We start from the raw sequence: 13,442 nt of genomic DNA, 5'->3' as shown, positions 1-13,442 counted from the left end.
TTCATATGTTGTGTTGAATCAGATAAGTTGTGTTCCAAGAAGCTGCACAAAGTTTGACACCAATGTAGTGTTTGGACAGCCAATCTGAGTTGCCAGATCAAGCCAGAGAAAGACCAACTTTGATTTGCTTATGTAATATCCCATAGACATGTCCACCACCTGCTGGATGGTTGGATAGATTATGAAAATCTATGAACAGCTGTGGTTCAACATGTTTGTAGTTTGTCTGCCACCTGTTGAACACTGCAGATGATGTTTGTTGGTGCCCTCCGCTCGGCAGCATCCACCATCAGGTCAACTAACAATTTAATCTAGCAACTGCAAAGAGAAATATACCCAGTATGTGGATAAATATGGAACAAAAATGTACAACAGAACAGGAAAGTAAAAACACTGTTCAAAACAGGATGGAACTTGTGACTGGAGACGGTGCCATAACTTCTCATCAGTACTGCAACTTGATGTCAGACTTGAAACCTTGGCACAACCTTTTAAAACCTTTTTCAACCTTGTTCAAAACTTCAAAAGGAAGTTGTGTTGAAGACTGGAGCTGTTGGACAGTGTACAGTTCCTGAATGTGCATCCATATCAACTTGTGAATTTCATATTTAAATGTTACAGACAGCAGAGGATCTGTACATGCTCTGTTTGGGTTGGTGGGGGGTTTGATACAACTTTCATTGTGGAAGGACTTGGAAATAAAAACATACAATCAGAATTTCTCCCTATTGCACATTTATTTACATTTATGTATTTGGCAGATCTAATGTATCTTACAACTTTAAGCATAGTACGTGCTTGTAGATAAGTATTGGCAGCAACTGAAATCTTCAAAATATACTTAATTTCAGTGATTCTGCATAAGATTACCAACAATGGGGGGGGGGGGGGGTACCTTATATCAATGCTTCAGTAAAACAGTAAAGTGCTTTAAAATATAGTACCCCTTTATAAAGGCAACATACACTCTAAATTGACCAAATTCCAAAATACGGTGCATTCAGAAAGTATTCACAGCACTTCATTTTTGTGGAGTGAAATGTGCAGTTCCACTTTTTTTTAATGTTACAGCCTTATTCCAAAATGGATGAAATTCTTCGCCCCCCCCCCCCAAAAAAAAATTCTACACACAATAGCCCATAATGATGAGATTTTTGCAAATTTATATAAAAAAAACTAATAACTAATAAAAACTAATATAAAATACTTGCAATGGAATTATCCCCAGGTAAATATGTTCGCTTCCTTTAAAATGAGCTGTAATTTTGCAACATGTTACAAAAATAAACCTATATTATAATGCTTGGATTTCAGTAGAAACTTTCAGTTTTGTGAAATTTGAAAGGCCGAACAGCTTTAGGGCCCAGTCATACGGCACACGACGATAGCTGAACAAAGGGAAAAAAAAGTCACAAATTGTCGAGAAAAGGTGGACGAATGAGCTTGCACTTCTCCCATCACCGAAAAGCCTGCGAGCGCATGAAAGAATGAAACAAAACCAAAACTAACAAAAGAAAAACGAAGCGAACGCTGACCTTGACGCTTTAAACAAAATCAAAATGAAACATGCGATCGTGTGCACAGTTGTTTGTGGCGCACAGCCGGACATGGCTGCAGTGTGCGTGTGCGCACAGCCTTTCCAGCCACTGTTGTTTCTGTACGACAACGTTGCTTTTTGTCCCACACATGGATGAGTCACATTCAGCTCGTCAGGGCTTTAGTTATTGATCTGTTCAGATATCTTTAACATTTGTGCAAGACGTCAGACTTGGGAGGTTGGACGAAGTTGGAGGCCAGTCAAACGGAATGCTGACGGTATGGGAACTACGCAAACGATGAGGAACCATCAAGACAGAAATCAAAACAGAATACGGACGAACTGAAGTTGTCGTCAGGATTTGTTCACATTCTTCAACTGTTTGAAAATCCTGACGACATGCCAGCTACAGGAACGAAGCTGGATGACGGTTAAACGATGTCTCCAAAAATCATCGTAAGTTCACATTTCGTGTTTTGTTTTGTCTTCAGTGTCCTTCGTTAGTGCTGTGTGACTGGGGCTTTAAACTCTGTGCAAATGCAGAAAGAGAAACAGCTAAAAATATATATAAACAGCTTTACAATGTGAAGCAGTGGAACTTTTAAGCTTGTACCTTGAAATAAGCTACACAACTATATATGCGAGTCCTTCATAGATTTCCTTCGTATGGATTCCATGGAGTCATCATTAAAAAGTCGTTCCATAGTGGAAACGAGTGAAGCTTTGATAGCACGGTTTAAACCACGAGCGGCAAACACATAGAGCACAGGATTCAGAGCACTCTTCAAGTATACGAGGAACAACGATATGTACGTTCCACGATATGCTCTTTCATTCAACCATGCCAGTTCTTTTTGTTCAGCAGTCATGGCTCGGAGGAGCCGACAGACAAAGTAGGGCACCCAACAGGTGAGGAAGAGTAGCATGGTGAAAAAAAGCACATGGTACATTCTTGTCATCTTGCGGGTAGTGCAAGATGTGGAGGAGGTGGGTGTTAGCAACACCGCTTGCTGGATGGTGAGCAAAACAGCTAAGTTACTTCCTAAGAACACCAGCAAGGGTAGGACGAAACCTGCCACAGTCTCTATGACAAACATTACCATGTCAAAGGTCCCACTCTCCCAGCACTGGTATGTCCCATTTACTTCCTTTAAGGTGGCACTATGGAGGTAAGGAGCAGAGAGGATAGTTGCCAGAAGCCATAAGAGGCCACAGGCGAGAGGAATAGCCCAGGAGGGGCGTCGCAGTCGTGTCCACACAGGTCTTAGCAGACACAGACAGCGCTCCAAGGCAACGGCACAGACGAGGAACGCTGAGGCGTACAAACCCAGACCTCGCAGGAAGATGATCAGATGGCAGAAGGCAAGGCCAAATGGCCAGCTGTAATTGTGCACGAGGTAGCCCAACATGAGAGGTGTACGCAAAAGGAGCACCAGGTCAGCCACAGCCAGATTGATCACGTACACCCGGAAACTGCTAGCGGCACGATTGTCTTCGCTGCTACCTCGTCGTAACAGGTGACGATGACGCCGGGGTGAAAGGGCCCAGACCACCAACCCATTCAGAGGGACTCCCACCTTAGAAAAACAAAACATAAGAAGGAAAATGTAAACATTTCACTTTTTATTAAACATAATTATTCACAAGTACAATCGCCTCTGAAAGTATTGGAACAAGCAAATCCAGACTACCCAACATTACATTGCTCTAAATGCCCACTCTTGGTTTTCGTCCTTGGTTTTCCTTGTGAAGTCTGCAGGTGCTATTAAATAGGATAACCCCACATCAAGACCAGTGTGCTATTGAAGTAAGAAAAGGCAAGACACTGGAAGCTGATAAAAGAGGGAAAAAGCAATAGGAGGCATTGCACAAACACAGGGCATAGTAAATACAATTTGGAAAGTCTTCAAAAAAGGAAGAAACCCCTGATACATTAAGCAGCAGTCATTGGATGGATTGACCAATAAATCAGTGACAAAAAAGACATTGTAAATTCTGTGAAGAAAACTCCAAAGTAGCCATTGACATCACCAACAACCTCAGCAAACCACCACATGACAACTTTTAATTTGTCTTGAAATGGAAATAGAGAGGTCATGCCACAATTTTCAAAACACTCATCACAAAAGAGATGAGCTCATCTGTGAAGCATGGGAGAGGTCGAGCCATTGACTCCCCAGTTGGACATGAAACATCACTAAAGTTCCCTTTTACAAAGCCCTTCATTGACAAGTTTCTCCTAGTGTGCAGTTGGGTGTTTTACAAGGTCACACCTTGATATAGGTGTGTAAATGGCTAAATGTGGGGTGTCATGAGCATATGCAGCAGATGGAAACATTACCCCACTTAGGATCTCCTGAGATCCCCTGGTGGGTTCAAATAGAGGTATTAAAAATTGTCATAAAGAGGGCCACTTGGTAGGATATGTCCACTTGGGCACCTTATCTTCTACCTCCACTTCTATTCTGCTCAGCACTATTGTTTCAGAATGTTAAGGGTAACTCATTGAAGTAACTATATTTTCCAGTAAAACAATACAGATGACCCCAGTAAAGGTACTTCTGATACTGCATTCATATAGTGGCAGTATAAGATGATAGGATGTTCCATTGTTTTCAGTGTGAGAGCGGCAGCTGCACGCTGCTTACTGCAGGGACAAGGACAAACCGGATTCAATCAATCAATCAATCAATTTTTTTTATATAGCGCCAAATCACAACAAACAGTTGCCCCAAGGCGCTTTATATTGTAAGGCAAGGCCATACAATAATTATGTAAAACCCCAACGGTCAAAACGACCCCCTGTGAGCAAGCACTTGGCTACAGTGGGAAGGAAAAACTCCCTTTTAACAGGAAGAAACCTCCAGCAGAACCAGGCTCAGGGAGGGGCAGTCTTCTGCTGGGACTGGTTGGGGCTGAGGGAGAGAACCAGGAAAAAGACATGCTGTGGAGGGGAGCAGAGATCGATCACTAATGATTAAATGCAGAGTGGTGCATACAGAGCAAAAAGAGAAAGAAACAGTGCATCATGGGAACCCCCCAGCAGTCTACGTCTATAGCAGCATAACTAAGGGATGGTTCAGGGTCACCTGATCCAGCCCTAACTATAAGCTTTAGCAAAAAGGAAAGTTTTAAGCCTAATCTTAAAAGTAGAGAGGGTGTCTGTCTCCCTGATCTGAATTGGGAGCTGGTTCCACAGGAGAGGAGCCTGAAAGCTGAAGGCTCTGCCTCCCATTCTACTCTTACAAACCCTAGGAACTACAAGTAAGCCTGCAGTCTGAGAGCGAAGCGCTCTATTGGGGTGATATGGTACTACGAGGTCCCTAAGATAAGATGGGACCTGATTATTCAAAACCTTATAAGTAAGAAGAAGAATTTTAAATTCTATTCTAGAATTAACAGGAAGCCAATGAAGAGAGGCCAATATGGGTGAGATATGCTCTCTCCTTCTAGTCCCCGTCAGTACTCTAGCTGCAGCATTTTGAATTAACTGAAGGCTTTTTAGGGAACTTTTAGGACAACCTGATAATAATGAATTACAATAGTCCAGCCTGGACTATACCACTATATTATTGCTGCATGCCAGGTTCCAGCCAGCTGGTTAGTTTCATTTTGGTCCCACTCCCACATGCAGCAAAGGAGAAGCAGTCAAACACTAAACTGGAAATTAAAAGCTGGTATTCTAAACTGTCTTTTCAAGACTGGTCTTGTGATTTCATCCCAGATGTCTTCAGTATATTGGCCTTGTCAGCATTCCAGTACTTTTGGAGCTGACTGTAGGTGCCAGTGGCGTTTAGAACACTCCCAGGATTTTGATAATCATATGTACTGCATGATTTTGAAGCAATAACCATCAAATTATTCAGATCTAAAATGCCACTCCTTCATAATCATCCAAGCACAAAACAACGCCCTGAAATCAAAATTTATTCCTTTTACTTGACTGATTATGAATGTCTAGTTTCATTCAGTCTGGCTCTACATATTTTCAGTTGTCTACCAAAAAGCCTGCAAGGGAGCCATAGAGGTTCTCACAAGGAAGATGATGAGGGTAGCTACAATTTGGGCTCCTCTGGCTGCTTCTGCCTGCCACGGGCTGTTGGAGGTGCTGGCACTGGGTGGAGGGTGCGTCAAGGCAGAGACAAAAACCTGAGTGCCATTTGTAGAAGACATTGGAGCTGATGTTGAACTGGAGGTGATCTGAAACAGAATTGGAACACGGCTCATTTAAGGCAGTGGTTCGTCCTTTCTACTGAAGTGATTTCATGGCTGCACAAATTTTAACAACAGTTCAAAGATCAGAGGTAAGAATTTGATCCGGTGGCGTGTTGAGATGAACTACCCATCAAGGTGAGCTCTACCACGGAACTGCACACACGCATCTCTCTCTACCCCAGACTTTCACACCTCACCCGTCGAGTTGAGCAGTTTTGAAAAGTTTTCGTTGTAATTTACCAATATGTATAGTCGACATGGGATGATATTGATTTTTTTTCTGTCATTATCTTGGCCATAGTGGTGTGCCATATCAAGATGCTGATTAGACACCATGATTAGTGCACAGGTGTGTCTTAGACTGCCCACAATAAAAGGCCACTCTGAAAGGTGCAGTTTTGTTTTATTTGGGGGGGGATACCAGTCAGTATCTGGTGTGACCACCATTTGCCTCATGCAGTGCAACACATCTCCTTCGCATAGAGTTGATCAGGTTGTCAGTTGTGGCCTGTGGAATGTTGGTCCACTCCTCTTCAATGGCTGTGCGAAGTTGCTGGATATTGGCAGGAACTGGTACACGCTGTCGTATACGCCGGTCCAGAGCATCCCAAACATGCTCAATGGGTGACATGTCCGGTGAGTATGCCGGCCATGCAAGAACTGGGACATTTTCAGCTTCCAAGAATTGTGTACAGATCCTTGCAACATGGGGCCATGCATTATCCTGCTGCAACATGAGGTGATGTTCTTGGATGTATGGCACAACAATGGGCCTCAGGAACTCGTCACGGTATCTCTGTGCATTCAAAATGCCATCAATAAAATGCACCTGTGTTCTTCATCCATAACAGACGCCTGCCCATACCATAACCCCACCGCCACCATGGGCCACTCGATCCACAACATTGACATCAGAAAACCGCTCACCCACACAACGCCACACACGCTGTCTGCCATCTGCCCCGGACAGTGTGAACCGGGATTCATCCATGAAGCGAACACCTCTCCAACGTGCCAAATGCCAGCGAATGTGAGCATTTGCCCACTCAAGTCGGTTACGACGACGAACTGGAGTCAGGTCGAGACCCCGATGAGAACGACGAGCATGCAGATGAGCTTCCCTGAGAAGGTTTCTGACAGTTTGTGCAGAAATTCTTTGGTTATGCAAACCGATTGTTTCAGCAGCTGTCCGAGTGGCTGGTCTCAGACGATCTTGGAGGTGAACATGCTGGATGTGGAGGTCCTGGGCTGGTGTGGTTACACGTGGTCTGCGGTTGTGAGGCTGGTTGGATGTACTGCCAAATTCTCTGAAACGCCTTTGGAGACGGCTTATGGTAGAGAAATGAACATTCAATACACGAGCAACAGCTCTGGTTGACATTCCTGCTGTCAGCATGCCAATTGCACGCTCCCTCAAATCTTGCGACATCTGTGGCATTGTGCTGTGTGATAAAACTGCACCTTTCAGAGTGGCCTTTTATTGTGGGCAGTCTAAGGCACACTTGTGCACTAATCATGGTGTCTAATCAGCATCTAGATATGGCACACCTGTGAGGTGGGATGGATTATCTCAGCAAAGGAGAAGTGCTCACTATCACAGATTTAGACTGGTTTGTGAACATTATTTGAGGGAAATGGTGATATTGTGTACGTGGAAAAGTTTTAGATCTTTGAGTTCATCTCATACAAAATGGGAGCAAAACCAAAAGTGTTGCGTTTATATTTTTGTTGAGTGTAATTGCGATTAACAATAATATCACAATAATTAATAAACATTGTGTACAAGTTCAAAAAGGCCTTTAAATGCTAGAATCACAATAGTACATTTTATTGTAGGCTAAAAATAATATTTTTTATTGTATAGTTTTTCCTATGTGCCAATATCAACTGAACTTATACTAAATGAAATATATTGTGTGTCCAACAAAGTCCAATGGGTACTGAGGTACAAATAAATGAGGATTATTGTGATTGTGAAGGAAAAATGCATGTTTTAGGGCCCCTTGACACAAATTGCGAATGAAGCCGGAATCGTATACGTGTAAAAAACGGAGCTGCCTCCAACGCCTTATACACCTGTTGCTACAACTATTTGCACACACCAGCGGCTGAAAGACAGAGTGTGCGCTGTGAGAGCCCATCAATCCCCGTCAACAGCTGCTGTTGACAGCAGCTGCAGAACACAAACCGTGTTTTTTGCACATGTGTGTGTGCTTGCTGTCCTCACATGGAAATAAATAAAAACATATACTGGTTTTGTGACAGGCTGGAGAGTGCGCACAGCACACACATTGACAGGCTGTCCCAGCTGAATCGGACCGTCAGATCATAACATGCAGCAGGTGCACACGGGTGTCTCACGTCACCCATGTGAGCTCTTGTTCCACATGATGTGGTGTCTGTCCTGCGGCGCGCCATCCACAAGACACGCGTCGGGCCGGGCATGCTGGACGAGTAGATGTGGGCATGATAAGAGCGGATTCATGTCATTTCATGCTGTGTTCTATCTTGTATTGTCCCATCGGTAAGAGGGATGCAATAAAATGCAGGTGTTTTTTTATGGGATATGTGGTTTTTTTTAAATACGTCCATCTCCTTGTTGATTTCAGGCATTTTTCAGCAGCTTTTACAGGCTAGTGATGGTAGTGCAGTGGTAAAGTTTGTGGTTGGCAATCAGAGCTTTTGTAAATTGCCAGGTTCGAATCCCGGTGTGGGGGCATGTATTTTCTTTTTCACAGCAGCTGCGCGATGTGGTTACACATGCTCCAGCTGCTCACATTGTGTTCCCGCTGCGATGGTGTCGTGTACGCTTGTGCACAACAACGTCACATGCACGCATTGCAGCGGGATCATTCATGCCTGCTCATTGGCTCGATGTTTTCATGGTTCACTCATACGAGCTGTTCCACCGTGATTAGCTCTGATTTGTACTTATTCGTACTGAGGTCTGAAGGATCAGCATAACAAGGCCAGAGTCACTCCTGGCTTGTCTTTGCTGATAAAAAATATTGAGCTCCTCCTGGTTCACACCAAAACACCTGATCATGGCCCCGACCAGCCAAGGCCATGTTTGTATTATGGATTGTTGATACTATGGCAGAGGTCCTTAAGACGGCTGTCTGAGTTTGTAAGATCAGAAGGCTCTGTGATATATGTTTTCATGAGCATCTGTTGGGGTCTTGTCCAGGTGCACCTGTTTTCTGCTTCAATTGCAATAAAATCTCTCTCTGTATTGTACATATCTGAGTCACTGGTGGTCTTTGCTCGTCGGTCTCATTTCTCCGTTGACATCACAAAAAGTGCACAACAGTGATTAACGATAACCGAGAAAAAAATAACTTCCAGGTTAAGAATACTTATCTTTTTATAGTGAGTACATTTTACACATCACTACATTTGGATGAACAATTGATACATTTATTTGCCCGCCAATATAAACTGACTGTGTCGAGAATCATATTCAGTGAATGAAAGCAAAACACGATAAGTAGCTTGTTTCAACGGGGTAGCTCATCTCGACACACGTAACTGTCGATTTACACTACGGGTAGCTATTCAGTTCTTTCTGAACACAAATCCGACCTCATTTGTGTCCTTCTGAGATGGACAGAAACAGCAACATAAGCTCCTTGAGCAAAGTAAGTATGTTTGCAGCTTAAATCAGATTTTTTTTTCTTTTATCTATGAAGAAGGACAGAGTAACTGTTAATAATTTTTTTTTAACCATCTGAATCGTGATCCCTTAAAATGTCCTGCGACCTGTTTGTCTGCAGAGAGCATTTGAACCTCACACGTTTTTTCTTAACAGATCCCTTTGGCTTCCACACAGCAGCAGTCCAATCTGTTCCAAAGTGACTGACGTGTTATGTGGGCCGCTGAAGAGGAGGTACTGCTGGCCCACCACCACCAGAGGGCGCCCTGCTTGGAGTGCGGGCTCCAAGCACGAGAGGGCGCCAGACCCAGAAGAAGTGACAGCTGTCATTCATCCCCTGCACCAGCTGTCACTCGTTCATCATCATCACCATCATAAAAGCCGGACTGCAACTCCACCTCCTCGCCGAGAAATCGACTACCATTAAAAAGGTAATTTCTCTGCTGACAGACACTTTGTGTGTATAACCTGAACTTCTGTTGCAGCCGTTTTCCTGGAGTGTTTCCTTATCTGAGGGATTGGCGTTTGGTGTGACAGCGACGGCTTCGCCTCACATCCCAACCCAGATAAGTGGTTAAACCAGGAGCTGTACGAGTTTGTGATTGGAGGTGGAGGAGCTCCCTCCTAACTGTGTATGGACTGTGAATTACTGAGTGTGCGGACTCACACTCATACATCATATCTCTGCTTTCTGCCAGCAGTACCAGGGTCGACAGCCGAAGACAGAGGCCACCTGGGGACTCGGGACTTGGCGGCTCCGGTGTTCTTCAGACCGTTGGTGGTGGAGGCCGTGTGGGACGCGGCTTCTCTCTCGTCAGGGGTCTTCTATCTTCGAGCCTGCCCACACGTCCCCTGGTGTTTATTGACTGTGCAAATTTCTGTACATTTAGTTGTGTATTATCACAACATTAATTGTTACCTTTTGGCTTACTCATTGTCCGTTCATTTGCGCCCCCTGTTGTGGGTCCGTGCTACGACACCTTCCCAACATGACGGCAGCTGTGATCATTTTTATTATTATTATTAATAATAATAATAATAACAATGAATGTTCCATTTTCAATGTGATTTAAAAAAAAAAGTGAAATAAAGTGCAACATTTGAAATTTGTGACTGAACTCCTGGTGATCTGCTTTATATCATCTGGCTGAAAGTTTGAATCTTACCTTGTACCTTGGAGAAATGGAGCAGGTGAGGTAAAAGGAGCGACTGCTGGCTTTAAAAAAGGACAGCCTTCAGCTCTTTCCTGTAGGTTATTGCAAAACATGTGCACGCCTTCCTATGAACACATCTGTGTCCGTCTGAAACATGTTGCTACAGCAGATAACAGAGAACAACCCTTTCCTCTGTATGCCAAAACCACAATCAGCACATGCAAAAAAATCAGCACATAGTACAAATACAGGCTGTTATAATCAGATCAGTGTAATCAGCATTATGGATGTGGTCTTACTTATTGCACTGTTCAGCGTTTGCACAGACTGGGTCTCAGGTAAGGTTGTCAAAACCTGCAGCTAAAGTTCAAGACACACACTCATGGCGGTTTTGAAAAGTTGCTGGCAGTCTCTATCAAAACTCTCATCAAAAATTTGGTCGCGGACTTTGTAGAAACAGAAAAGTTGCAGTCACATACACTGTGTGCAGAATTATTAGGCAAGTTGTATTTCATCATCTCATCATCACTCATCTTCAACTGCTTATCCAGGATCGGGTCACGGGGTCAACATCTCCAGCAGGGGACCCCAGACTTCCCTTTCCCGGACCACATTGACCATCTCTGACTGGTGGATCCTGAGGCATTCCCAGGATATTAACAAAGGAAAAGTGAGTTTTGGCTTTCTCAGGGGAACATACGCGTATAAGTCTGCACAATTATAAATTAAATTATATAAATTAAAAACTAAAATTTTCCCAACTTGCTTCTTTATTTACCCAACTGGCCGCGTGCATAGGTGTGTGCGTGAGTTCGATCATAGAGAAACTGGGGAGAGCTGACATTTGCCCTTTGGTACACAGTAAAATCACCAGTGTAAAACTAACACTGACAGTGTTGAGTTAACACTGCCAGTGCACATATGGTCATACTGTGCGACCATATGTTCACTGACAGTGTTACTTTAAAATGGTGATTTTAATCCAATCCAATCCAATCCACTTTATTTATATAGCACATTTAACAACAAAAACGTTCCAAAGTGCTGCACATACAGAATCACAATAGATAAAACCCCAACAGTCAAGAAATAAATTAAAAATAAGAAAATTAACAATAAAAATAACTAAAATGTGCAAGATAAATAAATAAATACATACAGCATATATAAACCAATAAAATCTACCAAAATAAAAACAAAACCAATAAAACAGAGGACCACACAACTCACACAGTGTTAAAAACCAGAGAACAAAAGTGGGTCTTCAGGCGAGACTTAAAACACTCCACTGTGGGGGCTGTTCGGACATGGAGGGGTAGAGCGTTCCAAAGTCTGGGGCCAGCCACAGAGAAAGCCCTGTCCCCCCTGGTTTTAAGTCTCGTCTTAGGTACAACGAGCTGGAAATGGCCCTCAGACCTCAGAGCACGTGCCAGAGAGTAAATTTGTAGGAGGTCAGTGATATATTGAGGGGCCATTCCATTCAAAGCTTTAAAGACAAACAATAAAATCTTAAAATCAATTCTAAAATTAATAGGAAGCCAGTGCAAAGATGCAAGAATTGGGGTTATGTGCTCACGCTTCCAGGCTCCTGTTAAAAGTCATGCTGCAGCGTTCTGGACTAACTTTAAACGGGAAAAAGCCCGTTGGCTAATGCCGAAATAAAGTGCGTTACAGTAGTCCAGACGACTTGAAATAAAGAGTGCACAACTTGTTCAAAAAGGTTGAAAGATAAAAACGGTTTTACCTTTGATAAAAGACGAAGATGATAAAAGCACGATTTCAAAACACCATTGATTTGTTTATCAAATTTAAAATCGCTGTCTATCGTGATGCCAAGGCTGGTGACCTTGGGACGTACAAAATCCTTAAGATGTCCCAAGTCAACAAGGCCACTTCCAAACAACATAACCTCTGTCTTGCCCTCATTAAGTTTCAAAGAATTCTGTGATAACCAAGCCCTGACATCACACAGAAATGTCATTTTACTGTATATGCTTATTTATTATGGGTCAAGGATGAACGGCGTGAAAACAGAAGTTGATAGGACAAATATTTTTGGAGAAATTAAGGATATTACATAACAACAATGGACAATGGGCATTGATAATTAAATTCTGGACTCACTCGCTATTCCAACAGGGGGCGGTAAATCATCTATATATTAAAAGTCAAGTAGCGTCTGTGTACTGTGTGTAACTTCAATCACGGAGAAACTGGGGAGAGCTGACATTTGCCGTTTGGTATGCTTATTTATTTTGGGGCAAGGATGAATGCTGTGAAAATGTAAAGTTGATAAGACTAATATTTTTGGAGAAATTAGCTAACAACAGTGAGCAATGGACATTGATATCACCACTAATCAGTCCCCGGTACCCAGACAAGTTCTAAACAAAGGAAATATCTCAACCTTGGCAGTTGTAAAACATGACAACAACTAAATGTGCCAAATAATAAATACAATTATTGACAAAACTTTCTCATTTTAATTTCCTGCACTTTCAGTGACAATCATTATAGAACCTTTGCATAATTTATTACCACCCTTGAAAAATGTCAGCTACCTATGTTAGAAACACTACCCAATCTAGAGCCTGTGAATCCCCATGGGCAACGCGCGAGTTTAAATTTATTAAAGTAAGAATGAATAAACACTTTTTTGACATTTAAAAAATATTCAGTGAACAATATCGCATCTCTTCTTTTCAATAACTGCCATGATCCTTCCATCCATAGAGTCCATCATTTTCTCGACCTGTTGGAGTTCAACTTTAGTACAGCAACAACCACAGCCCCCCCCCCCCCCCCCCCCCCCAAAAAAAACGCTGTTCAGTGAGGCGCATTGTTTTCCCTCGCTGTGTGTTTAAGAGCCCACCTAGGGTTTTAC

The 13,442-nt window shown here is 42.9% G+C and overlaps 1 protein-coding gene across 1 annotated transcript; it reads right to left on the bottom strand.

Moving 5' to 3' along the window:
• Positions 1-1,188: 1,188 nt before the first annotated feature.
• On the bottom strand, positions 1,189-10,771 carry LOC117529689 (C5a anaphylatoxin chemotactic receptor 1). Its single transcript, XM_034192538.1, has 3 exons — positions 10,571-10,771; positions 5,573-5,737; positions 1,189-3,114 (listed from the first exon to the last, which is right to left on the bottom strand). The coding sequence occupies exons 2-3, from the start codon at positions 5,708-5,710 to the stop codon at positions 2,170-2,172; spliced, it is 1,083 nt and encodes a 360-aa protein (XP_034048429.1). The 5' UTR covers positions 5,711-5,737; positions 10,571-10,771; the 3' UTR covers positions 1,189-2,169.
• Between the last annotated feature and the right edge of the window lie 2,671 nt (positions 10,772-13,442).

This window comes from Thalassophryne amazonica, chromosome 2 (genome assembly GCF_902500255.1).
Source record: "Thalassophryne amazonica chromosome 2, fThaAma1.1, whole genome shotgun sequence".
Lineage (NCBI taxonomy): Eukaryota > Metazoa > Chordata > Actinopteri > Batrachoidiformes > Batrachoididae > Thalassophryne > Thalassophryne amazonica.
Note: the sequence above shows the minus strand (reverse complement) of the source record. Positions and strands in the feature narration are given on the sequence as shown.